At 46.6% G+C, this 27585-nt stretch overlaps 1 protein-coding gene across 5 annotated transcripts in view; it reads right to left on the bottom strand.

Annotated features, from left to right (window-relative positions):
- The window catches only part of LOC149336778 (RNA-binding protein 5-A-like), a 51302-nt gene extending 23717 nt beyond the window's left edge, over positions 1 to 27585 (bottom strand). For 2 of the 5 annotated variants that reach the window (XM_089553134.1, XM_089553137.1), the window contains exons 1-13: positions 27399 to 27585; positions 27083 to 27227; positions 26890 to 27010; positions 26450 to 26770; positions 24454 to 24523; positions 22591 to 22664; positions 14822 to 14944; positions 9196 to 9295; positions 6828 to 6887; positions 5832 to 6059; positions 3965 to 4004; positions 3664 to 3721; positions 3492 to 3524 (exon numbers count right to left, since the gene is read on the bottom strand). In XM_089553134.1, the coding sequence (XP_089409260.1) occupies positions 3492 to 3524; positions 3664 to 3721; positions 3965 to 4004; positions 5832 to 6059; positions 6828 to 6887; positions 9196 to 9295; positions 14822 to 14944; positions 22591 to 22664; positions 24454 to 24523; positions 26450 to 26770; positions 26890 to 27010; positions 27083 to 27192 (1338 nt within the window). In that variant the 5' untranslated portion in view covers positions 27193 to 27227; positions 27399 to 27585. The remainder of the gene's footprint in view (positions 1 to 3491; positions 3525 to 3663; positions 3722 to 3964; positions 4005 to 5831; positions 6060 to 6827; positions 6888 to 9195; positions 9296 to 14821; positions 14945 to 22590; positions 22665 to 24453; positions 24524 to 26449; positions 26771 to 26889; positions 27011 to 27082; positions 27228 to 27398) is intronic. The other 3 variants (XM_089553136.1, XM_089553135.1, XM_089553138.1) reach the window with 3 other exon arrangements.

Here is a 27585-nt window from a genome sequence, read left to right as displayed (position 1 = left end):
CACCATTACCACCACACTTGGCGCCAAGAAAGAGCTCTCTCCTCTTTCCCCTGACACCAACCGGGTGTGCTTCACAGCATCACACAACCAACAACACATGGAGTGAAGCAGTGCTAGTTTCAGACAACAGTTTTTACCTCCTTCGTTCATCAACACTGATGAAAGAAGCAGCTTTCATCTTGGCTGAATGGCAACTGATTTTAATGCACCTAAGCATGGGCCAATGTTAGCTGTATTAAAAGATGAAAGACATCAGAGAGCAAAACGGCAACACGGACGAGTAAGGGAACAGGACGAGCGCTGCTAAGTGTACATTGGACAAACTGGACGGTGTCTTAAGCGCCTGCTTGAACACAAGAATTCACTAAATAAGAGAGGCCATCTTCCAGACCACTGCCAAACCTGCTCGAAAGACAAGCATATAGCCTGCAAGCCTCGGCTATCTGATGGCAAAGTGCTATTGAAAAGCCGAGATAGGACAGAATGTGAGCTTGTGGAAGCCTTCTATATCAAGAAGCAAGGTGATAATTGCATTAGTGACACGTCAGTTGTTATTCACCACAGTGAAATGCTGTTTCTTGATGCATATCTGTGAGAGGTGAATGTCTGTGATTAAGAGCATGGATAAGGGCAAAGGCTATATAAACATTCTTCCTTGAATAAATCCTGTTGAAAGTTATTCCCTTACCCGTCCGTGTTGCCGTTTTGCGCTCTCATGTCTTTCACGAATACGCACCAACAAGCCCAGTTTCAAGTACCTCTTAGTAAAAGATGGTGCTGAAAGAAGATAGTGTGCACATGTGAGATTTCCGCAACAGCTAAAAACCCTCCATTTGCTCTAGACTGCATACATAACCTGGCAGAGAGGTCTGGCCAGTTTTGCGGCAGCCCCAGAGTTATGCAATAAGATGCAACAAGAACCGAACAATGTGCTCAGTGAACACAAGAATAATTGGCTGCCCTGCAGGACGACTGAAAGTTGAAAAACCAAGGATGGTACTTAGTATAGATAGCTGCATGACCACCAATGCATCAATACCACTCATAAGTGGACAGTACATTCCAATTTCATGCAAAGCGCTATTCACATTACGACTGAGGAAGCCTGAGATGGTTTTATCACCAAGCAAAGGCTCCTTACATGTCAAAAAGCTGGGCCAATGTTTTTCCACAGCTGTACATGATAACTCAGGCACTAATCAAGCAGTTCTGTCCAATGCCTCCAAGGCACTGTCTTCAGAGCAGAAAAAAACAACGAGTTTATAACTGCACACAAAAGACGTTGCCAAACAAGCCGTTCTTCGCATCACGGGAGTTACTAGATTAGACAATTAGACAATCAAATCAAACTTCAATGACGGATGCCTTCGGTGAAAACAAAGTCAAATAGCTTTTATGCTCCCTCATCAAGGATACACGGCTACAACACTACAACCAGCGATGATAAGAGGAACCCTGGCAATGCAAGTAAACGATGCAACATGAGCAGTGTTCAGAGAAGCTGCGCTGAAATTACACTCAGCTCACTGTCAACCTCGCACTTTTGAGTGAGCGATGCAAGTGACACAAAATTAAAAACACCGCAATGTTTGTTTCGACTAGGGACAACCATCTGCCAACACTGATCTGAATGGACTGGAAATGCATGATCTGAATGGACTGGAAATGCAGAAAAAGAACAAGAAAGAAATAGTAATGTACACAGGATGTGTAAAATGACACAGACTATAATAGCACTGACAACCTAACACCAACAACCAAAGAGTGACACACACTATAAAGACTCCGTGCAAAGAAGAAAAAGTAGAGTTTTAGGACGAATCAATGAGGAAAAAAAAAAAATTTTTCCCTTTGAAACCAGTGCAGCAGATGTGAAGTCTATGCGCTTGACGCCACTCGTCTTAATGCAGCAGGCTTCTGAAATTACACTTGCAAGGCCAACCCGATACTGTGCCAAGATGATATGGCCTGCATCAAGAATGCTTATGACATACGCCATGGCATATGACCTATGCCACGACGTATGCCTGTGACCTACGTCACAGAATTCACACAAGTGAAAAGGAATTGCCGAAAAAAATGTGGGCAGCCATATGGCCTACGTTACTGCACGGTTGTATCCAAGAGTTTTTGCTCTTTTGCGGCCACTTTCAACTGTCTCCTTTATTTTTGTACCTTAAGTCACAAACCAAAATTGCCTGCATAACCTTTTACTATATAGGGACTACAGTCACACACAGTGAGACATTCTAGGCAAAAAGTGGATTCCCCTACCACAGAAACCCAGGCAAAATGAAAAGAACAGGAAACTACAGGAGTTTAAAAGAAAAGAACTGTAGTGCAACCAAGACGTACACAAGAGAGGACCACACAGGACTAGCGCTGGTCCTGTGTGGTCCTCTCTTGTGTACGTCTTGTTTGCGCTACAGTTCTTTCCTTTCAACATGCACCATCTAGCCTAACAATAAGTTCTTCTAATACAGGAGTTTCATGCAGCCTTTAACAAGTGTAGATGTGCGTTATTTAACTGCAAAACTTCCAGAAACTGTCTGAACGTTTTCCTTTTTCTCAATCATACTGCAGTAAGCACTGCTGAAACTTATGCATGTCCCTCATTTCTGAACCTTAAAGGCCCATTCACACTTGCCCAAAAATCGGGCGAGCGAAGCGGATTCGGCCGCTTTTGACGTCGAGCGAGGCGGAAAGCAGCGCGGCGAAGCCGATCGGGCTGGACCCATCTCCGCCGTGCGGCAACAAACATGGCGGCGCCCTTCGAAGCCGGACCCCCCGCTTCGGATTGAATTCTCGTTGTTGCTGCCTTTTTCAGTGTGTTCACTGGCCAGAAATGCGGCACAGGTCTTTCGCTTCCTCTCACCCCGCCTCCAAGAAAACGGATAAGTGATAAATTTGCTTTCTTTTTTTATTCAGAGTGACGCTCCTAGGCTTCTAGGCTTAACAGCAGAGTCGGTTTGTTGACAGTAATGGTTCCCACCCTGACAGCCAGATGACGCCACTATACGCTGAGTTTATTTTTTGCGTCTGTGCTAGCATACGCTAAACTAAAAGTGAGAATGTGCCTGCGTTTAACGTACGTAAGCATGCGTACACTTATGGTACGTAGACAGCTTAAGTTTATGCTCTTTTCTCACTATATCTGTGCATGCCGCTAGCAGCGACGCGGTGTGGAAAAGCGAGAAACAGCAGCGGCGCGGCGGATCCGCATCGCCCGCGCGTGAACAAGTGAGAACAGGTCCTTGTTTTTGCGGCGAGCGAATCCGCTTCGCTCGCCGAATTTTTGGGCAAGGGTGAACGGGCCTTAAGAGAGGGAACGGCAAGCTTCTCCACTGCGAAACAAAAAAGGAAAGAAAAAGAAGAAAGAAGACAGCCGGCAAGAAAGCTAAGGTCTCGAAACCAAACCACAAATTTGCCAAACAATGCAAAGTTTAATTACATGCGTGAAAGGTTTCAATCACAGGGTTCAGCAAACTCACCGGCTGGGCGACAGCAACAACGGGTGTTGAGGGCTGAAAGGAGAAAATAGGAAAGAAATTTATAAATTCTGCAGAAGCTCACACATAGAAGAAAAAAGTGCAACTAAAAATTACGAGCAAATCATCAAAGAGTCATCCTCCTTTTTATTTTTATTTTTTCACTCCCACTAACCTGATTCGTCCACTGCGCTGCCGCCAGAGCAACGCTCGCCACATTAGCAGCGACAGCACTGCAAAAAAAAAGAAAGAAAAAAAAGAAGAGTATGGCCGTAAGCATAAAAGTTGGGACAACAAAACATCAAAGAAAAGAGACTGTGATACACAACACCCATTCAAAACTAGGTTTGAACTGCTGCTGAGCTACTGCTCAACTCCAATCACGGGCGAGCTACATGAACGGAAACAACATTCCCACAAAACCCAGAGGGCCACAGATTCATGCAGAGACGAGGACCACAAAGTGGGAGACTTGCCTGGAGGTGACTCTTGGCTTCCGAGCGTAGGCGACAAGCACTGTACACAAATGTGAGAGAGGTTTTTCTTTTAAGATCAGTGCGAAACAAATTATGCAGGACACTTAAGACTACTTACGTGCTTTGAATGCAAAACCGTTCTCTTTTTATTTTTAATTTTTCCCTTCCTAATCACACCTACTAATTAGCATACAGTCGTAAGGCCAACGCATACACTGGGTTCATCTTTGTTACCCAAGAAGCGGCACGGTTTTGAGGCCTATGGGCTGTGTGCTCAACCTCGCAATCTGAAGGTCCTGGGTTCGATTCCCCGCACGTTCGGAAAAAATTTCATCTTACTTTGATACCACGGTGACATCATCCAGGATTTTTCGTTCCCGATGAGCCATACAATGCATTCGCAAGAAAACGCAATGCAGACTTGCACTGGCAGCATGCAATGCTCGTCTAAGCCCTGCTACGCGGCTGACCACTTCCAGGAGGTTGTTTTTTTTTTTTTTTCACCCAAGCTGAACCGTAGCCTCAAAACAGAGCTAAAAAAAGGAAACAAAAGTTTGAACATTCTCACCTTACACTTGTTGCTTAGCCATGACCCTAAACAGTGCAACACAGAACCGACAAGAAAACGGAACGAGCTTCCTGTTCCTTAGCACATCCACATAGAACTGGGCGCATTTCCATTACCCCAAAGGGGATGTACTTCAGCCCTCAAGAGCATCAATGCCTCGTTTAGGCACCCTGGACAATACTGGTCCTCGGGCAACCTTGGGCAACGGGTGAACGAGTTTTTGGTGACAGCCTTGTACGATACCGAAACGAACAGCAGAACATTCAAGGGCCACTGAGAACAAACTGCTGTTCATCTCTATCGACAAATTACACCTTTTCTTATAAGCGAGAAATGGCCCAGGAAGTGAAATGCAGGTGTTGCCATACTAGCCGTTTTTCCAATCAAACTGTGATGACATCAACACATCTTTTTTTCTTTTTTTGATCACTAATTACAGATCTCGTGAGACGAGGTCACACCACCAATCCCTTCAATTAGCAATCATGGAGTGTTTTTGTTTCTCACGTCGTCGGTCTGAATTGAGTGGGAGGGACCAAAAAAAATAAACTTGAACCCGTGTCTTCCAGGTCAGCAGCCGAGTGCCATAACCACTGAGCCACCGCAGCGGCTACCATCGTGAAAAGATGACTACATCACGTCACCCCGCAGCATTGGCCCATCTTTTGGTCAAAGGTTGCAACGCAGGAAGATGCAGATGAAAGAACAAGGCGGACGGGGCAGAGCACTGACTAACCCTGAACATAATCCTAAAAGCCGACCTATTGTCCCCTTCATTCCTTTTGCCTGTGTGTTCTTGGACAGCAACCTTCAGCCAAATGTGCACCAACTCATCATGCTCATCATCATCAGCCTGACTACGCCCACTGCAGGGCAAACGCCTCTCCCATGTCTCTCCAATTAACCCTGTCCTTTGCCAGTTGCGGCCACTGTATCTCCGCAAATTTCTTAATCTCATCCGCCCACCTAACTTTCTGCCGCCCCCTGCTACGCTTGCCTTCTCTTGGAATCAACTCCGTTACCCTTAAGGACCAGCGGTTATCTTGCCTTCGCACTACATGCCCTGCCCAAGCCCACTTCTTCCTCTTGATTTCGACCAGGATGTCATTAACACGCGTTTGTTCCCTCACCCACTCCGCCCGCTTCCAATTTCTTAACGTTACACCCATCATTTTTCTTTCCATAGCTCGCTGCGTTGTCCTTGGGGTTCAGCTTAAGTTGAGTAAGTTAAGGTCCACCAACTAGCCCGCCAAATTGTTCCACCGGCCCCTCCCTGGCAGGCAAGGTAGGTCAACGCACCCTGGCGGCCGTCGATGTAGAACTGTCCGCCCAGGTTGAGCAGGAGGTCGTCCAGCTGGGCGGCCTCCGCGACCGTGTGCAGCTCGACGTAGCAGAACCCCCTGGAGACTCCCGTGGCGGGGTCCCGGGCCACCTTGAGGCTCTTGATGGGCACGTTGGTCGTCTGGCCCAGCACGGCCAGCACTCGCTCCTCCGTCGTCAGTACGTCCAGGTTACGCAGCAGCAACGCTGAAACACCACAAGGCCACACATACGTCTTGCCACAGCCAAGCTGTTCTACACTGTTGCCTTTTAACCCGCATAAGCCTATCGTCTTACTTGTAGGACACTTTTTTTTCCACAGTAACTCTCAAAGTTTACTGTGCAAAAGCTTGTGCCTGCTACCCTAGGTTCGAGGGACCTCTACACTTTTTGCACGCAAGGTCTGTGCTGTGTGTGCTCAGTTTTGTGCATTGCGTGCGTTCAGAGAGATCTGGCAGTCTTCTCGGGACGCTAATTTTTAAATTCAACCACATCGACTACACTGTAATTCAGCAAGAAAAACAATTTTTGCGCTTCTTCACAAAGAAACGATCGCGCATGATGAGAAATGCGATTCCGTGAAGCTTTACCACAGGTAACAGGTAACGAATTTGCCTAGTATCCGACATTGCAAGACTCCTGAAAAGTCTGTACTCAGAAAAATATTTCCGGCAATAAAAGGATGACTCTGAACAGTGAAGTGAAATAAATATTTCATATCAAACGATATTTAAATTTTTTCAAGTTTCTGAAGTTTCAGCATATACAGGCTAAGCTTTTGACCTTACAAGGCCTAGCATCACATGTGCGTGTCCAGACAGTGAAAAGTGGAACAGGTAGAAGTTAATCCAACCGTACACCACACAGGCCCCACATCAGTGGACAACACGAACAAAATCTTGCACACAGAAAAAAGCAAATGCTGCAGTAATGTTAACTGGGGAAGGAGAGTTACGACAGGCCTGGGCCACTCACTGTTGGTTGGCACAGAGCTGATCTCGTCGTAGCCATCCCCAGAGCTGGGAGATTCTGCCTCTGCGTTGAAAGAAAGAGGGGGTGGCACATGAAGCGGCCACTAGACCAGCACACGCCGCAAACACTGAACCCAGCACACTTTCTTGAACACTATTTGCTTATTACATATCCCATAGCCAGTGGCAGCCACATCTCATGCCTCATTTACAAGTCCCACACTAGTTTCGAAGCACAGACGTGCAGGATAATCGCACAAAGTAATTCCAAGACGACTTCCTGGCATGGAATGGATTCGTGGGACAGAAAGCTAATGAAGGCACACCACGGGTGTGGGAAAACAGTTTGGCACACATTGTGTGCCTTGATCTCAATCCTGTTTCAGCCATTTCACCATCACAACAGACCGGCTATAACGAGACACATGGGAAACAATGTGGTTTTGTTTGGTTTGGTTTGGTTTGTGGGGTTTAACGTCCCAAAGCGACCAAGGCTATGAGGGTCGCCGTAGTGGAGGGCTCCGGAAATTTCGACCACCTGGGGTTCTTTAACGTGCACTGACATCGCACAGTACACGGGCCTCTGAATTTCTCCTCCAAAGAAATTCTAGCCGCCGCGGAGGAGAAATTCTAGAGGCCCGTGTACTGTGCGATGTCAGTGCACGTTAAAGAACCCCAGGTGGTCGAAATTTCCGGAGCCCTCCACTACGGCGACCCTCATAGCCTTAGTCGCTTTGGGACGTTAAACCCCATAAACCAAACCAAACCAAACCAAACCACAATGTTTCCCATGTGTCTCGTTATAGCCGGGCTGTTGTGATGGTGAAATGGCTTAAACAGGATTGAGATCAAGCCACACAATGTGTGCCAGAATGTTTTCCCACACCCGTGGTGTGCCTTCATTAACTTTCTGTCCCAGGAATCCATTCCATGCCAGGAAGTCGTCTTGTAATTACTTTGTGAAACTTATATTGTGGGGAGATGCTTGGGACTTCCTGTAATATTTCAAGAGCCCGTCCCGACCTCTGCCCTCAGAATAGGTGACAAATTACCCACCCACCAGGCCATTACAATAATTAACAAGCTTAACAAAGCAAACAATAAGCAGCGAAATTCTATTCTGCCCACAGCTGACGCAAGAGTACATACAATAACTCGTCCAGATAGGTTTTTTCAACACATCAACAAAAATTATTAGCACAGCAAGCAACGAAGTTCCCAACCACCAAAGCATCAATGGTTCGGCAGAAGTCAGCCTCACTCCATATGAATCCCACATGGTGCTATAACTGATCAGTCCAGCATTGCCTACATGCCCAAGCAGCACTGCAGACCATGACTCCCGCTGTAAAGGAGTGGTGCAGATCACGTACTTTCAAATATCTGCACCCTTTCACGAGCATCAAAAGCTCAGTACACGGGTGTTCCCACATTTCATCCCCACCGAAAAGCCGCCATCGAATTCACCAAGAACAGGACTGACAGATGATGCTCCATGCTTTTTGCTACAGCACAGAACAACACGCCTGACCGCCAAAAAACAGGGACAGAGCTTTGCTCTGCACGCGTTAAAAGTAGGGGTGTGCGAATATCAAATTTTTCGAATATGAATCGAATACGAATACTTAGTTCTGAATATCGAATCGAATATCGAATAATCAAGGAAAGACGCATTTAACCACTGCAAAACATTTATTTGAGCATCCAAGAACATCACAGTTCAACTATCAATAAGTAAATGAACACAAAAGGTGTGTTTGGCTGCACAGAAAGTATCGAAGCCTCGAACACTATTCTTAGTAGAGTGGAATTTTCACAGAAAATGGCTAGTACACAGCACTGATTGAATCTAGCACGCCATAAGCACAAAAGCGCGTTGCTGGGATGAACATTAAAGGTTCTTGTGAAGGAAAACCAGCTGCTCCACATGGTCAAGCAGGAGTCGTTCCCTTCTAGCTGAGACGACTTCTCCAGCCACAGATAATTCCCTCTCATTTGGCACTGAACTGGCAGGTATTGCGAGGTACTTCGTGCACAGCTTTGACTATACCAGCTTCGCAGGTATAGCCACAAAGAAGCTCACAAGCACAGTCAGCTACGGTATGGCCCAACATTACGCATGGCTCTGGACGCCACCATGTTGTTATGTCTATGTCGATTGGACTTGCTCACCGAAATGTACGCCGGTGCTCGCAGTAAAATATTCGGCTAAATACGAATATTCGCATGGGATCGAATAACCGAAACAACACGAATACTTAAATTTCGAATCGAATACGAATAGCAAAAATCTAATATTCGAATTATATTCGAAAATTTCGAATATTCGCACAGCCCTAGTTAAAAGTTTTTGTCAACAGTGCACTACTGACCTTCTCTAGTGGCGCTGCACTTGAAGCAGCTGTCCCTGCGCCTGAAGTTGTTGACCCCGCACTGCAAAGGAGAGTTGCAGTGTATAGCAGCAAAGTGCAACTGCAAATAGAGCAACGTGTCACAGAGGCATGTGAGGAACTCCCAACACTGCACAGGTGCTCCTACAATCCACAGGGTGCCGCCCCCAATGCACCCCTTTGTGCAGAATGCGCCACTGAACAGTACCACTTAGCAGCAGAGGTGGAAGGAAAGAAAGAGACTTTAATGGATAATGGAGAGGTCTGCCTGGTTACAGGCCTGGCATGCTACTCCAGGTGAGGATGAAAGAAGAGGGTGAAAAGAAAAGAAAAAGGTGACATCAAACATACTGAACACTCACGCACTCTCACACACACAATGATTATCAAAGTATGTTCACTAAAACTGCGTCCCTTAGATGACTATCAAAGTATGTCCACTAAAGCCGTGTCCCTTAGAAAAACTAAGAGAGCTTTTGTCCCTCGCTCAGCCGAAGTTGCATCAGTCCAGGGTCCAAGGACATGCTCCAGGTGCACGGAGCCATCCTGACGAAGTCCTAAAGCACCTAACAGTGCCTTGCGATGAGTATTAAAGATTTGGCAGTGGCAAATAAAGTGTTCAATATCTTCGCGCACACCACATGTCGGGCACAGAGGGCTACTTGATACACCAATTTTATGAAGATAGAATTTAGAAAAGGCAACGTCCAGACGAATTCGGTGCAGGCAATTACAGTCACGTCTATTTAAATTCCGGGGCATGCGGAACTCACAAACGGGGTCAATGCGAAAGAGGGGTCTGTATTGACGTCGCGGATCACACCACAAAGAGCGAGGTGGGCTTTCTCACAGGGCTACCCACTAAAAGTGGCCACTCAAAAGAAGGCGGTAGAGTGGTAACGGCATCTGTTATCTTTTGCAGCAATACCTGTTAAGGGGGGACGAGAGTCTTAAAACTAACCTTTTTATTTGTGGCTAGAATCTCATCAAATTTTGCACACAGATGTGTTTTTCTCCCCTTATTCCAAAAAACGTAATCATAATGAGCTGGCGTTCTTAGATCAAAAGTTATCTTAAATTCTAGAGTGTAATTAGGTAATTTCTTACGCAGCTTTAGTGAACTTTCTCATTGCATTTTGTTGCTTCTAATTACATGAATTGATAGCCAGAGAATTGCCATACCTGATGACATTCTTACTTTTTTTTTTTAGGCCACATATAAATAGCAATTTACAATTAGCTTAACGAGTTGCAGTGTCAAATACTGCAACCTTTTACTCTTGACCTAGTACAGGTGCCCCAAAAGTAATACGGAGCATGCGAGCGGTGGCAGAAATGGAAAAAACTGCATGCCAGCGCGCTCTATCAGCAGATGCGCGGCAAAGGACTAAGGGGCGTCGGCACATCCGGCTGACCCATCTCGATAACTTGATGCTCGTGTTATCGCTTCAACGAGCGAAGCTGCGCTGCTACCATCCCTGCCCGCCAGGGGCGCTTTCAATACCTCATGGTTTGCTGTTCGTCCGGGCCGTGAAGAAATGTTTGCCATCGGCACCGTGCGCTTTACGCTTCGTCAGGTCCTACATCATCTTTGTCTGTGGAGCAGCCGAAGTCAGTGATACACATGGCGGCGAGTTTGTGCGCTGACGAGTATAAGCACTCGAGCAACGTTTTGGCAAATGCGGTGACAACTTTGCTTCGCTCTAGGGAACGCATGACAAACAAAAAATCAAAAACAGTAGCATGCATGTGCTGTCTTTGATAAAAATATGTGCTCAACGGCATAGCAAGTGGGCTAATAATTCAAGACCATTTTCTTCCACACAAATTCACTTTCTTACACTGGACAACCTTCGAGAGCAACCAGGATACGTCGACTCATTTACGAGTCCCTTCATCGACGCATGGTCGATGTCATTAACGTGAGCGGGAGCTTTACCCGTCATTAAACTTTGAGTTTGCATGAAAAGTGCCTGTGGAAGTTGTTTTTTTTTTAATCGCCTCCACCCTGTCGTCCTTTTCTCCTTTGCATGTTTGTAAAATACAGTAATCCCTCGTTATAACGAAATCGCTTTACTTGAAATATCGCTTTATTCGAAATTTCTTCCGGTCCCGACCCAAACGCATGCATTTTAAGCCGCATTACTCGAAGCGCACGAAGAGCTTGACCCGCTTAGAGCGAAGTGGCGAGCGGAGGCATCGCCGCCGCCGAACGTAGGCATCGCCGCCGTGGCGGCGACCCTTTGCGCATGCAGTGCCAAATTACCGTATTTTCGCGATTCTAAGCACCCCCCGAATCTAAGCAACCCCCCCTATTTTCGGAAAAAAATTTATGAAAAAAAAACTTTGCATGCGAATCTAAGCACCCCCTTTTTTGCGCGGAAGAGAGCGTTGCCGAGGCCGCCAAGTGCACTTGCTCTCTTTTTCGTCGAGCATGTGCAGTCGGAGGCCCGAGGAGGCACGGCCTGCACGTTGTTGTTGTGACTGAGAGAAGGATGAAAAGGAAATTGCACGGGCCTGCTACTGGCTCCAGCCGAGCCACCACCGCTGCCAAGTGCAGATAGAGGAGAGTTAAAAGATCAGAGGAAAGATAGAGAAAAGATAAGACGCGCGGCGTCGCAGCAACAAATGCGTCCGCTGGCGCTGCTGAAAAAGATAAGCGGGCGAGGCCAGCCGCGTCCACGGCGCTTTTTGTGCTGCGGCGCTTTTTGTGTTGCTGAGTTCCGACACTAAAAGACAGATGGGGGCACAGAACTGGCTGCAGCTATTTTTCTTTTGAATGTTTCCTAAATAAAATGTTTTTTCTCGCGCCCCGTTTCATCGAGATTTCGCCGCGAAAAGAGGGGCCGGGGGGGGGGGTCAGTTTAGATTTTTCGAATCTAAGCACCCCCTCTCACTTTGGGCATCGCGATCGTGAAAAAAAGGGGGTGCTTAGAATCGCGTAAATACGGTGATACCGCCGACGAATGACTCGTGCAGGCATAGAACAGGCCACAAAAGTACCAAACCCACGATCGATGACCTGCCTAATAACGGGCACCAAGAGAGTGCCGAGTGTCCCGTGCTCAGCGGGGCCAAATTCCATGGTGCAGCGCGCCCGAACCGTTAATCTCGGTCGGAAGCGCATTCCTGGTGTTCCCCGTGACAGAATCCACACGATAATAAAGTTTTCCTCGCGCTTTGCGATGACAGAAAACCGCGGTGTCTTGGATGCGGAAAAGTGGCCGGTCATGCTCGATTCGCGCCATTCGACTAGACAAACGGCCTAAATCAATATTTTCCTAAATGCGTGGTAGGGTGACTGAATTTTGTTCCTACGGCGGGGACACGTGTGCGAAAAGCGAGCGCGATTCACCGCGGACAAAGTTGCGAACGGCGGAAGCGGACGGGAAGCGGGAGCCAACGCGAGCGCGGAGAGCGGCAGCGTCATGATGACGTAGGGCGCGCTCCTTTGAGCCGGGCCGGCCTGCCCACGGCCGGTCTCGACGCGCTCGCTCGCGCGCGTCGGGACTGGCTGTGGGCAGGCGGGCCTGTCGATCAGCCTGGATCCCGTCTGGATCACAAAAATGAGCTAAAGCTTGTTCTTGATATAGATAATAAACTCTGGTATAAGCAATTTGAAAACTGTATCACATTTGAGGATCGCTGACCAATACTGAGTTGCTGGTAGAAGTAACAAATGTGCTACGAGGAAATTGGTCACGAACTTGCGATCTCGCTGTGGCAGTGCTCCGAGGAGGCACAGAGACCGACCTTGAGCCGTTGCCAAGCAACCGCTGCAGCCGGCGGACACCGCGCGGCGCAGCGGTTGCTAGGCAACGGCTCAAGGTGATCTGCCAGCTTCCTCGCAGTTGTGGCGCAATTAAATCTCGACTATTTTAGCTTTTTTCGAGCGGTCGCTTATATCGAATTATCGCTTATAACGAATTTTTTCGCCGTCCCAATGACTTCGTTATAACGAGGGATTACTGTATAGCCGACAGGGGACGACTAAATGAGAGACAAGCTCGTTTTTTGTTTCTCTTTTTTTCCTCCATTCCAAGAAAGCAAATTTGTGCCAACGGAAGTGATCTTTAATTAGTTCAGTTGCGCACAAATTTCACGAACACATCACGAGCTTGTTCATCACGACAATAGCAGCGCGAACTTCATGACGAACGCAGAAAGGGAAGACGATCAGAGTAAGACGTTCCATGGTTATATCAGCGTCTGTGTCTCGTCTTCCCTTGTTGTGTCCTTCGTGAAGTTTGCTCAGTTTTCACTGTCCCAAACTCGCCGGGAAGCGAAGAGCGACCCACGGCGGTCCCGCAGGCTGAAAATGGTGGCATTCCTGAAAAAGCAAAAAGTGCAACTAATTCTAAGCCTTTTCTCATGGAGACCACGTTATTTACATCTTCATACATCATGTCAACGGGCCTTGCACTTGCAATGGTTCCCCATCGGTTAACAAAGCTTCAATTAGGGTTGGAATCAACCATGTCTAGCCTATTTCAAGAGTTCAGAAGCACAAACACTGCACCAGCAACCCAGAGTGGTGGTATGCAGTACTCAGGGTTTAAAATCCCAAAACTACACTTGGCTATGGGCAACATCATGGTGAAGGACTCCAGATTACTAATATCGATCATCTGGGACTCTCTGATGCACACTGACATCGTATGGCACACGTATTTCTTTTGAATTGCGCCTTCACCAAAACTGCCGTCCCTGCTACCTCGGGTGCAGCAGTCAAGTGCCAAAGTCACTTAGCCAGCGCACTGAGCAGCCTACAGCTTTCTGGCTACTAATGGTAGCCCAGAGGCATTTTTTAACCCTTTGAGGGTCGAATTATTTTGAAGAAAACTTTCCCAGGTGGTCAAATTACTTTATTGCGGATCTTGAATCTACAAAATGTATATAATCGAGAATAAGTAGTAAAAAAAAATTAGGAACAGTACTTTGGTGACAGCATCACTCACAACTGGAAAATGTTCAATAGAATAGAATAGCAACGGTGATAAGCAAGCTAAGAGCAGCACCAATAAAGATAGAAATCAACTTTCGCCGCCTCTGCAAAACAGTGCCCACAAAGAGAAAACACGTTTCGCGCGACTCCGTTGCGATCCCGCGGCGGAATCGAAACCGCGTAGGCGCGTTGCCACAGAGAGCGAGACTACCTCGCGAGCAACAGTGATAAGCAAGCTAAGAGCAGCGCCAATAAAGATAAAAATCAACTTCGGCAGCCCCTGCAAGATAGTGCTGACAAAATGAAAACTCAAATTTCGCGCGACTCCGTTGCGATCACGCGGCGAAACCAAAACTACAAAAGGGGTGTTGCCGCAGTCTGTGCCGCCGCGCTAAAGCTAGACATAAGTTCTGCTTATCTCCGTAAGAAGGCAGCACAAAATTCAAACACTTCTTGTAAGTCCTAATAGGTGGCAGCACCCCCCAGTGAGCACGCATTGTTCTTTTGGTGCAAAATTTCAAACGGAAGATCGAAACCGTACCCGTACGGCAAAGACCTTGCGGGACAGAAAACCGCCGCCGTATATATACGGCAAAAACCTTCAAAGGGTTAAGCTCGTTGATTTCTAAAACCTATGCAGTTTCCCTTTAGTAAGCCACCCACCTTGCTGCAGTTCCAGTCCGTGCGTGCCAGCAGTCCTCCCCGGTCTATGCCACCCCCACCAAAGCCGTCCTTGGGGATGCTGTAGTGGAGCGTGCAGCGCATGTCACCCAGCTGGATGATGCCCTGCAAGAGAGCAGACAGAGGGCACACCCGCAACACGGTCAGTCCGGAACAGGCAGGGGAGGGGCGTCACGCATCGTTTCCGTCCGTTCTCGCATCCGACACAGAGGGCGCTGCCGCCGCCGCGGTGGACCGAACACCCCGGTCAGACCCCTTGGAAGGAGAGAGGTGGCCGCCTCGTCTTGGTTTCAGTCCAGCACGCCGCTCAGAGTCTCCTCCCACATGCAAAGCCAGTGGCAGCCGACCCCCGGTGCGCGACCATGCCCGCCGCTTTTTTCTGCCATCATCGCCTTTCCTTGGCCACCTTTGTTGTGGGTGTACCCAACCACGTGTCTAAACGCGAATGCACAAGTCCTTTGAACATGGGCACCGCCAAGTAATTGAATTTTAAAAGGTTGATTATCTTCAAAGAGCACTAAGCTATGATAACAGGTAGATTCGTCGTGATGTAACGTACCTTTGTAACCGTGTTCTGACTGTGCACGTAACCGTTGGTTTTGCCTATATATTTTGCGCTTTTAATAAATTTTGTCAGTTGTTAGTGAGCACTTGTGTTGTCGTCACTCTGTCTCCGTCCCTGTCCTTGTGGTGCGACAGCAGTATGAATTGAATTTTGATTTCAAAAGATGTTGAAAAGAACAAGATAGAAAGAACGTATCAGAGACGACACACATTAGTGCTCTGACCAACTGTTTCAGTCCAGGTAAGAATCCTAAGCGACTGCGCATTGAAGTACTACTCGGCTAAATTGCCCCCCAGCCAGAACATGCCTCTGGGAACAGAATGCTGCTATGCAGACTCATCTCTGCAACTACTCCAGTGCGCCTATCAATTTCTGGCCAAAAGGCAATGCGGCAAAGAACTCCAAAACCATACGCAGCACCCAAGTTCAGAAGAAAACTTGCGCAGCTCCAGTTTACCTAACCCAAGCTGACGTCAGAAGTGAATCAGCCCTCGCATAACTACAAAAAAGGAAGGGGACTATACTATCCAGCCAGTGTCTACTCTGAAGACACGGGCTATTCTGGTGTCACACAGGTAACCGTAATAGCCACTGAAGAATGTCCACCTCGGCTTGCTGCGCACGATTTACTGATTACAGGCCCTGTTTTGTGAAGACAGGTGTAATTTCAATGAAACCTAAGTCGAACCGCAATACCCAATGCTCTGGTCAGTTAATTTAGGCACAAGCCCTTTTTTTACTTGCTGTCATCAGTCTTCCATGATGGCCTTTTAGCCAATCATTTCAGGGTGACTCGCAATGCAAAATTATCTGTCAATCAGCACAGGTGGTGTTTCTCCAGCTACAAAGGGCTCTGATAATTATATAGCCCATAGCACTTGGCAGCTATTGAGATTACCCGCGTAACACTGGTATACTATAAGGTGAACTTTTGGCCTAGTCGCCTTACAGGGTTGATGTAGTATAGTGCCATAAAGAAAGAAACAAAGGAAAAACCAAGAAAAAATGGGGACGGGGGAGAGGGAAGTTCTTTCCATTTTCTTTTTTTTGCTCAGTGTTTTCTTCTAGTAGTTTGCTTTAATGTAGATTACATCAACTAATGCAAGCTTTTTTCCTGGTGGCCACAAGGTGTCACAAAAACTATGTGCCTTGCGCATGAATATTGTTCCTTTGAACAATGAAGTCAACAAGGGCCTACAATTGTTATAAAACAACTCTTATCAAAGGCTAGCATGGCAGCCAGCAAAAAAAAGTCCCGAAAGTGTATGGTAGTGTGGATAATAATTCTCTCCAAGCTGAAGTTCAGAATGCAAGAGATGTAAGCATGAATACCACAGGTAGCCTTCCATATACTGTTTCCTTTTTTTTTGTGCGCAGCTCGAAGAACGAGGGGGCTATGTCAACTGCACCAGGAGACATTTCTTGAGAGTGTTCCCAGAAGTCATACCTGACATGAATTGCTCAACATTCCTACAGTTAGTGGGATTATGGTAGTGCCGACCAAGATCAATGATGCCAACACTGTACAGACTAAAGCAAGGGGAAAGGAAATTGGAGACTGCCTGCACACTATGCTCGCTACATCTTCTGCTGACTAGAAACATCAATTCCTCGACTAGTCCCAATGGCCCTCTGTTAACAGTTAGGGTACCGGCCCCTTTCGTTTCTCCGCAGCAGGAAGGATACAGATTAACTCCAGAATTAGCACAATTACAGAATGCTGCCTCCAGTATGTTAAGCTTGTGTGCCATAAGGCAAGGCAATGTGCTGTCTAATTGTTAGCGCAAATGTGGAGCAACTTAATGCTTATGCTCAAGTATGGACTCAATGGAACAGTACAGGTCACTAGGTCCAGAAGGAACTTGGATGCTCCAAAACCTAAAGAAACATTTCCCACATATTCCCCTCGCTTGTCTGCCCCTAATCTCTGATATTCTGTGCTGTGTTTCGGTTTGGGATGCATTTGGCATCAGCATTTTCAGGCTCATCTAAAATCAGTCATTTTCCTAAGTTCTACGCTTCATACAAAAGAAAAAGAGTTCCCAGCAGATAATCTATTAGAGAAGCTTAGCTTAGTGATTACCCTTAGTGCCCCTTTGATACGAGCCTATACGGTTTGTATGACAGGTTCTCACTGAACAACACGTCTGTTAAACACAGACTACGGATTTTTTTTTTTAGATGTTCTTCCTTACTTAGTGACAGAGCGTCTAGTAACAGTTACACTGGCACTAACTTTTGATTCATAAGCAACTCACTTTTTGGCTAAGGCGATGATATCACACAGAGATGGCATCCTGCAGTCTATATATTGTTAACGATGCATTTTGTGAAAGTACCTGCCTGGCAATTGCAAATTCAACACCAACAACAAAATGTTGTATGTTTTGACAGGGTTGGCACTACCATTCAAATTAAGCGGTATGCAGTTCTGCTATAGTTTCCATTCTGGGTGTGCACAAATTTCTCATCAATTACGTCACTCAGCTAATCTGGCCAACACTCCTGTGACTAGCACCACTAATTTTCGTACGAAACAGGCAAGCTCCTATGACAAATAAGGAAATGAAACAGAGTGTAGAACGCTATATCAGTGCGACATTTGGATTCAAGGAAGCCAGGGCACATTTAAAGGAATGTGTATACATTTTTCAAGCCATCAAGGCTAACACGAAAGCATATCTACATACTTGCTAGCAGTTTGTACAGCTGCCCACGATGAGGTGTAGCACGAAACAGCGATAATGCTATGTTACCAATCATGTATAAGAGAGCTCCACAAGTGTGATTACTATTGGTATGAGTGAGATAAAGAAAGCAGGTCTCCTTCGAGCAGGGTAGTAATGGCAGCTACTTTGTGTAGACAGAAAAAAAACGAGGTGGCAAGGAAGGCTCCGGCCATAGCGCGCATAATATGCCGATTCAGCTAGAAACACTTGATGTGATGGCTGTGCCCTCGATTGATGCCACAGTTGCAAGCCTTTCTCAAACACGTTCCGAACGGAACAAAATGCACCTGCAACCAGCAATAACTAGTAGACAAAATTCCCACAGCTCTTTAAACATTGACTTCTATGAGCACAGGTTCACACGTGGTCACATCTTGTGCTCAGTAACTCGCTTTGGCCAATGGGTTCAGAGTGGGAAACAAATTATCTGCATGCACAGAGAGGTCTATAAGAATCTACACCGGAAGTCGCGATGGCTGCCTAGAAGACTTGCAGGCCAGACACATCAATCGAGGGTCATTCGACTGTGCCAGAAATGCTGCCCAGTGCTTACGCCAGATCATGTAATAAACATGAGCTTCCCACTATAGAGATTCCACATGTAGATGCTTTCGTTTCTCACCAGGTTAAACTAAACAGCTCGCAAGTTGAGCTGATGGAAGCCTATGCTAGAATGCTAGCTCGTCAACTACAGTACACTGCAGGTTACAGCCACTTTCAGTTGAAGGCGCACAGACTGAGTGCTGAATACACTTGGCCACTAGCTCTCTCGATACTAGCTGATGCAATGCACTGTTTTTTCCTATCACCTTCAGTGCAATTTACATTGAAAGGAGTAGCGCGCAGCAAAAACTGGAATGTCCATTTCTCTAGACCAGGGCTGCCTAGAATGTTGCATTCTCAAATTCATGAGTGCTCTTAATTACTTCTGAATCGGGATATTTCCAGACTTGATATTAAAAAGCCATCCAAAAGTGCTCGCTGCCACAAAGTTACAATTAAGATAAGTACTGTCGCCTAACCCAATTTCTTTAAAATTGCAACCGGATTTAAGTCCCAAAAGCCCTTTTGCTAAACAAATTCAATGTCTGATAAGTGTGACTCGTCATATTTCAATTCATTATAAAGCTATCTATATGTTTTTGCACTGTCCTCTGAAAGTCGTATAGTTAGAGTCCAACAGTGGGTACCAACTTGCCCAAATTTTGGCTTTAATATAACTGTACACTGCAAGTTTTCAACAGTTCCAAGTAAATCAAGAGAGGACTACAAAATCCAATCCTAATGTGCAAAATACACAGAAGTGCCCGTAAGATAGCACTTTTGAGACTAATTTATATTTTAAATGGGCAAAAGAAAGTCAGGCCTGAGCAAACGAAGGCAACACACTGTTCAAACAGAGGGTTATTCTGCTGCAAGCGATCACTGTTTCTTGCATGGATTGGCCTGGCTTTTTCATCATTTGTTGAAATGCTTTGAAACAGCAGACTGCCACTGAGCTGGCAGTGTGGTAGCGCTGCTACCGCAAAAAACGGTGTCCGGTGTCTGCGATAGGCGTCATCAGTCTTATTTTACCGATAGTTTTTAAACTATTCTTTAAGTCCCTAAAAGAATTGTTATAAAACTAAATATATGCATCTCCGTTATTGTAATACTCATTACTGGATCTGCCCGCTGCTTTAACAACGGGCAGTTGCTTGTTACCGTGATATCAGGATTTGCGAATGCAGTCTACCTCGAGAAAGCAAGACTTCCAAACAAAATAAAGTATATTTTTAAATTATTCTATGGTAAATAAAAGCCAGTAGACTGCCGCTTAAAACATTAAAAGATGGTCAAGCTTTTAAGGCGAGAAAGCCTTTCATGGCTCATACTCGCGGCCATGACTCTGTCTTGTAACGGACGGACGTCCGTTACAAGAAAATGTTTGTGATTTGTGGCGTTTACAACAGATGGCGCCACCCATCCGAGCGCGCTAACCACTATGATACGTACGCCAACCTTCTGCCAATGCATATGCAGTTCTCCTTGCCAAGCGTAAGGATGCTGGAGAGCGTTGCGGGAGAGGCTTTCGCCTCATCACCCTTTTATATCACCAAAGGGCCCCCTCGAAATTTTTTACATACCTATGTAAGGCGCTGTAAGCTCTAGGAAATTTACTGCAGAAGTTCAGCCTCTGGGACTGCCGCCATGGCTAAATTATCAACGGCACACCATGACTGAGAGAAATGGAGCCATTTAACTCCGACTGGTTCACAACTCCAGTTCTGCCAACCTCAGCAAAAAAACCCACAGTCTACTGCGTTCACGAGTCTCTGGGCACCCAGGCAGCACAGGTAATTGGCCCAATATTGGAAACGTATTGGCAAGGACCGGTCCTTTGTGCAGGTTATTGGCCCAATATTGGAAACATTGGCAAAGACCGGTCGTCTGTACAGGTAATTGGCCCAATTTGGAAACATATTGACAAAGACTGGTACTTTTTCAAGTAACTGGCCCAAAATTGAAAACGTCCTTTGTGCAGGTGATTGGCCCAATATTGGAAACATATTGGCAAAGACTGGTCATCTGTACAGGTAATTGGCCCAGCATTGGAAACATATTGGCAAAGATTGGTCATCTGTACAGGTAATTGGCCCAGCATTGGAAACATATTGGCAAAGATTGGTCATCTGTACAGGTAATTAGCCCAACACTGGAAACATATTGGCAAAGACCGGTACTTTGTCAGGTAACTGGCCCAAAATTGGAAACGTATTGGCAAAGACCGGTACTTTGTCAGGTAACTGGCCCAAAATTGGAAACGTATTGGCAAAGACCGGTACTTTGTCAGGTAACTGGCCCAAAATTGGAAACGTATTGGCAGAGACCAGTCCTTTGTGCAGGTGATTGGCCCAGCATTGGAAACATATTGGCAAAGATTGGTCATCTGTACAGGTAATTAGCCCAACACTGGGAACATATTGGCAAAGACCGGTCATCTGTACAGGTAATTGACCCAACATTGGAAACATATTGACAAATACCGGTATTTTGTCAGGTAACTGGCCCAAAATTGGAAACGTATTGGCAAAGACCAGTCCTTTGTGCAGGTGATTGGCCCAATATTGGAAACATATTGGCAAAGACCAGTCATCTGTACAGGTAATTGGCCCAATATTGGAAACATATTGGCAAATACTGGTCATCTGTACAGGTAACTGGCCCAATTTGGAAACATAATGACAGACTGGTACTTTTTCAAGTAACTGGCCCAAAATTGGAAACGTATTGGCAAAGACCAGTCCTTTGTGCAGGTGATTGGCCCAATATTGGAAACATATTGGCAAAGACTGGTCATCTGTACAGGTAATTGGCCCAGCATTGGAAACATATTGGCAAAGATTGGTCATCTGTACAGGTAATTAGCCCAACACTGGAAACATATTGGCAAAGACCGGTACTTTGTCAGGTTACTGGCCCAAAATTGGAAACGTATTGGCAAAGACCAGTCCTTTGTGCAGGTGATTGGCCCAATATTGGAAACATTGGCAAAGACCAGTCATCTGTACAGGTAATTAGCCCAACACTGGAAACATATTGGCAAAGACCGGTACTTTGTCAGGTAACTGGCCCAAAATTGGAAACATTGGCAAAGACCAGTCATCTGTACAGGTGATTGGCCCAATATTGGAAACATATTGGCAAAGACTGGTCATCTGTACAGGTAATTGGCCCAGCATTGGAAACATATTGGCAAAGATTGGTCATCTGTACAGGTAATTAGCCCAACACTGGAAACATATTGGCAAAGACCGGTACTTTGTCAGGTAACTGGCCCAAAATTGGAAACGTATTGGCAATGACCAGTCCTTTGTGCAGGTGATTGGCCCAATATTGGAAACATATTGGCAAAGACTGGTCATCTGTACAGGTAATTGGCCCAGCATTGGAAACATATTGGCAAAGATTGGTCATCTGTACAGGTAATTAGCCCAACACTGGAAACATATTGGCAAAGACTGGTACTTTGTCAGGTAACTGGCCCAAAATTGGAAACGTATTGGCAATGACCAGTCCTTTGTGCAGGTGATTGGCCCGATATTGGAAACATATTGGCAAAGACCAGTCATCTGTACGGTAATTGGAAACATATTGGCAAATACTGGTCATCTATACAGGTAAATGGACCACCATTGGAAACATATTGGCATAGACCGGTCCTATGCAGGACCGGTATTTTCCAATATGTCTCCAATATTGGGCCAATTACCTGTGCTGCCTGGGCACACTGGCACAGCCGACATGTCACGGCGCGCATGCGTGCGCGCACGTCAGAAAGGCACCCTGTTCCCGGCACCGACACAGAGAAACCGGGAAGGGCAGAAGAGGAGGAGTAGGTAGGAGGAGGTAGGTAGGTGGTGATGGGCGCACAGATGAGGCCCGCTTTTCCAAGAGGCCGAACGAGGGGACGACACCTTTGTAAGTTCCTTCCACCGAACCGCTTCGGAGAGATAGCGAAACTCCACAAATGCAAACCCCCTGGAGGCACCTACAAAGGGGTGGTCACAAAGCCAAAGGGAGCGCACCATTAGTATCCCGCCACGGGGGCAAACACAAAGTCGCGCGCCACACCACACGGCGACACTGCCCGGCACAACCGCAACACAGTGAAGCTCTCTTTCCGCTGGCCGCTCTCTCTCTCTTTCCCATGGGATTCCTTTTTTTTTCCTCATTTCGCTCCCAAATTCCCGTGCAGTCCGTCTTCTCTAGAAGGTGCTAGGACCACCACGACCGTCCATGTTTCCAGCCACCAGCAGGAAATGTTGGCAAAGCTTGCAAGAATGTTTTTACGCGAGGCAATTCAAAATAACACGCCCTTACGAGACATGCTGCTCATATTCAAAGTGGGCCATCATGTTGCTATGCTGTGTTCTGACAAAATTCTAACTATGGATTCCAACAATCGGCCTACACTGTTAAAGGGACACTGTAAGACTCCTTTTCTGCGATTCAGTGAATCTTTTGTCATCGTTCGTGGCTCCAGCTCCATCACCCAAATAGCGTTCCACTAGGAACCAGTTTCCTCACATGAGAAAAGAGTGTATTCATGAGTGCATAGCGATGAAGGTGTGGGCTGTGTCAGGCCACTGCATGTGTAGCACTGGCCAAAGCTCTGTACAGTGCAGCTCACTAGCAACACTAAGAGGGAAGGTCTAGGAGACAAGCAGTTTCTATGAAAGTTGTTTTAAGGGCCCTTTAACTTATGAGACAACGCATGTGTGTAGAGTTATCCATGTATGACAGAAGCTACAGCACTCTCCAATCACTTGGTAATATAATTAATTCAGGGCTGTACATCTGTGCAACGAATGAATAATAATTATACTTTATTGCATGTGCAGTGTCTCAGGAAGGTGAGGCTTAAGCTGACTGTGTTTCAAGGCACATCTTAGTTTCTATGTATTGTTTGCATGCCTGTAAGCACTGGCATGTAAATGAACCCGACGTTTAAAAGCAGCATGCAGAAATGTTAGCAACAGTTGTGTCAAAATGTTTTAGCGAGCCATGAATGGTAGTTTGATGTCCATGCAAGCCAGTTCCTGGCAAATTCTTAGACAGCTTGGGACTTACCTTTATTGCGAAGATGACTCAAAAGCAGTAAAAGCATTCATGTTTAATGTCGGAAAACACTGAGGTACATGAAGTGCTCCAAATATCTTAATAAGTGCACTAAATAGGCTTGTTTACAAATTACTCGTTATTTTTGTCCATTGCGCCTCCACAACTTGAGGGCACAAATAAATTGAACACTGATGTACAAACTCATCCAAAAACAACAAACAACACTGCAAGAGAAATACAAAAATGCCTTTACAAAGAGCAAGCAGATAGCATGCTAGATATCTTTTACAAGCACGAATTCAGTAAAAGTGCAGTTTACAAACGTTAACTCCTATTCTCTGACACCTTATTTTCACTTTTACTTTTTTTTTACTTTTTTTATATCCCATTAACGAGGTTTCTTACCAATAAATGACAGCACCTAATATCTTATATGAGAGGAGAAAAGAATTTCGATGCGTTGCAGAAAAATAATTACAGCACTCGGCTGTGTGCGCCAACAAAAGACACTACATTTGTACATTTTCAAAGGGAGCTAGGAACACAGAATCAGGTGATGGGCTGTCAGTGTCCAAGACATTAGCCGCGTAACCGTAAGGATCACCACCACACAAAGGGTAACCGGTCAAACGTCAGCTCACGCACACACAAAGAATTCAAGACTACCGTCTCGAAAGGGCATGCAGCAAGTATAGAAAGAAGGAAAGTATCCCTACCTGTATCTTTGCGTTTCATAAGCCTGATGTCCTTAGGCTCAAGGCCATAGCGAACCACTTCATTTCGAAGCTGCAGACACGAAAGTGCAAGTCAGGGGATTTGTCAATCTTAATGCTGTTTCAAGCATGCTTGGGCACTAAAATTAAGTGCCCTTATTGGCTACGCAAAGACTGCTACACAACACAACACTCGAATGCTACAGGTTCTCGCAATAGAGGTTCCTGATGGCAATTGAATCCTCCACATACTGTAAGACCATTTGAGCACTATGAAATGTACAAATATGGGCACCTTTACAATGCATAAAGACAAACTAGCACTAAGCACGTAATATACCAAAATAAATGCTTTTCAAAGAATTCTACCACTCCCTTAGTCAAAGAACAGCAGGCTTGTCTGCTCATCTTTAAGTCCACGCGAAAGGTGTGCCTGTTATCGAGCGCAATAACCGAATCAAGCCTGATACTAGCACCGTCCTACGGCACGTTCACATGACCTGTAGCACACTAACGTTTGTGAAACTGCACAGCAACATAACAGCAACATACCATGGCTCTGAAGCATACAGTTAAATCCCAGCCATACAATCATCAAAGCATAAATTCTGTTAAATTGTAGCAGCGTGCTCCATCTACCATCTGTGCTGCTTGTCCATGAGGCACACATGCTTTATGCATAAGGCCCCCAATTTTCTGCAGCGGAAAATCTGAAATCGAGCCGACTGAAAACAAAGGATCTGCAATGCAAGACGTTCCCCCCATTTCAATGCATGTGGCCATCTGACTTGTTTTTTTTCCTTCCTGTTCCTACAGCTCTTTCACTGCCTTCTCCATGGCATGCACCACCTTGTTTCTGCGCTTTTAGGTACCCCCTTTTCCCACTTGTGCGCGCCGCAAACTTCGCCTCGATGGCTCAAGGTTGTCGCAAAGTCAGCTTTCCCTCGCCGTTCAAGAGCCCACAGGGTAAGCTTGCTTTAGGTATCTCAAAAAAAAACAGCAAAAATAAAAATCATGCTCTTTTCTTAGCTCGGTTCTCAATATAATATAGGGTGCTTTCTGAAGTAGATGATTAAAGAAAAAATCTGCGTTATAATTGAGTAGCTACAGTAATACTTCTTTCAACAGCTGCCAGTATCATACTTGAGAAAAGGAAACATTACTGTTTCTATTGTTTCCCTTTCTCAAGTACTATATAACAATGTGGCTGCTAACACCAATTCCACAAAAAATGCGGAATTTTAGCATTTTTTGTGAAATTGCAGAAAACTAGGGGGCGTTACTTATGCCTCACGTGCCCACTTACAATGCATAGGAAGACTGGAAGACGCACTGAGAACAAAAGAGGTCTAAAGCACACATGCACTGGTTACGCTCTCGAGTACAAGTTTCCTGTTTTACTCAATTCAAGGTGCAGGTCAATTCATATATGAAGCAATCCATGCTCCAACTGAAGCCTCCTGCTGCTTGTGGTTCTGTTTATACACCAGCCTGCACACTGTAAAACCGTCAAGAGCCAGTTATAGTGCAAAGCAGAACTAGTGGCAGTTTCCTAAACAACAAGGCGCCCCGGGCCTTTCCATAAAAACAATGCACCGCATGGGAGAACTGTACATTGTCAGGGATATGCATTTCCCCAATATGTTATGGCCTGGTAAAGTGCAATACGATGTATTTCCCGAAATTACATCATTACCTGAAAATTTAGTTGAATCTGTCTTCCCTTTTCTGTGTATGTGTGTGCAAATACTACACTGCTGCAGTATGCACACAGCACGAACACAACAGGAGCCAATGAGCACGCAAGCTTCGTGGCAGAAATCTAACCTTAAATTTAACCTTCAAATTTAACCACGATTGCCGCTCCAAAGAACCCCTAAAGCTACGTTACTGAGGCAGCAGAAACTTAACGCAGCCTGACGACAGCTTCCCTCAAGAAAACGATAGGGTCCAGGGTCCACTATACAAAAGCGAACAGAGGTTATGCCAAAGGCATTACCTCCGCGTCCGTAGTATCCACCGGCATGCCCCGGACCATGATGGTGCTGTTGGGAATCTCGTCGCGCCGATCCAGGACTCGATCGCGGTCCCGATCGCGGTCTCTGTCGCGGTCTCGGTCTCGACCGCGGTCCCGTTCCCACGAGTGGTCACGGTACGAACGTTCCCGGTCTCGTTCCCGCTCGCGGCGCCTGGAAGACCGGTCCCGGTCCCCGTCTGCAGCGTCGTACTCCCGCTCCCGGCGCCGGTACCGGTCCGGCTCGTCGATGTCCCGGTAGTCCACGTCGCGGGCTGCCATGTCGCGACTCAGGGGCGACTGCTGCTGCAGCGGCAGGAGTCGAAGGGAAAGAGGAAGGGGAAGAGACGGACAACCGTCGTACAAGTTAGGCTGTGCGGACAGGCAGCAGCTCCCAAGCGCCTGTCCAAGAAACCAGCACACACGGCATCGTAGTCGCGGCGATCGTAGTAGTCACGGTCCGTCCGGTCCCGGTCCCGGTCTCGAGCGCGGTCGCTACCACGGTAGTCCCGGTCCCGGCCTCGGCTTCGCTCGCTGCGTCGGTCCCTGGTGAGAGCAAAACGTGTACCAGGTAACAAACGACCTCCGGTATTTCTGCTGTGTCGAACAGAGACTCACCTGTCGCGATCTCTCTGACGCTCCTCTCGGACAGGCGGGGCAGTCATCGCGGTGCCGTCGTAGTCGCCGGGTTCCATGTCGCCGTACTCGCGCAGGTATTCAATGCTCATCGCTGCAGCTGGCTGGTGATCTCCTCCTTAAAGCACTGAAGACGACGGGCCAGGGTTGAAACGGTCACACGGGATTTCACAAAGCCACAAGGAACAGAACCCAGCCGCATCGAGCTCGCTGACGCGCCTAAAACGTTGCGCATTTGCCTGCATACCGCCGTCTCCAGTTCTTCCTGGCCGCGAAACCCCCACACAGCGAGCCTCACCTTGGGTGGACGTGCTGGATCGCTTCGTTCTTGCACAGATTGCGCTTCAGGGCCTAAATACAGAACCGAAAACGGAAGCGCGGCGCTTCTGCGATCATCAAAAAGACACTTGTCTCCTGAGGAGTGGACACATTCACGCGACCAAAATGGCGGAAACGCGTTGTTGCGATTATCGCGCGCACCGACG

Source organism: Amblyomma mixtum, chromosome 7 (assembly GCF_055824585.1).
Source record: "Amblyomma mixtum isolate Tamu chromosome 7, ASM5582458v1, whole genome shotgun sequence".
In the NCBI taxonomy this organism is placed as follows: Eukaryota; Metazoa; Arthropoda; class Arachnida; order Ixodida; family Ixodidae; genus Amblyomma; species Amblyomma mixtum.
The sequence above is the reverse complement of the archived record's forward strand: the minus strand, read 5'-3'. Positions and strand labels throughout refer to the sequence as shown.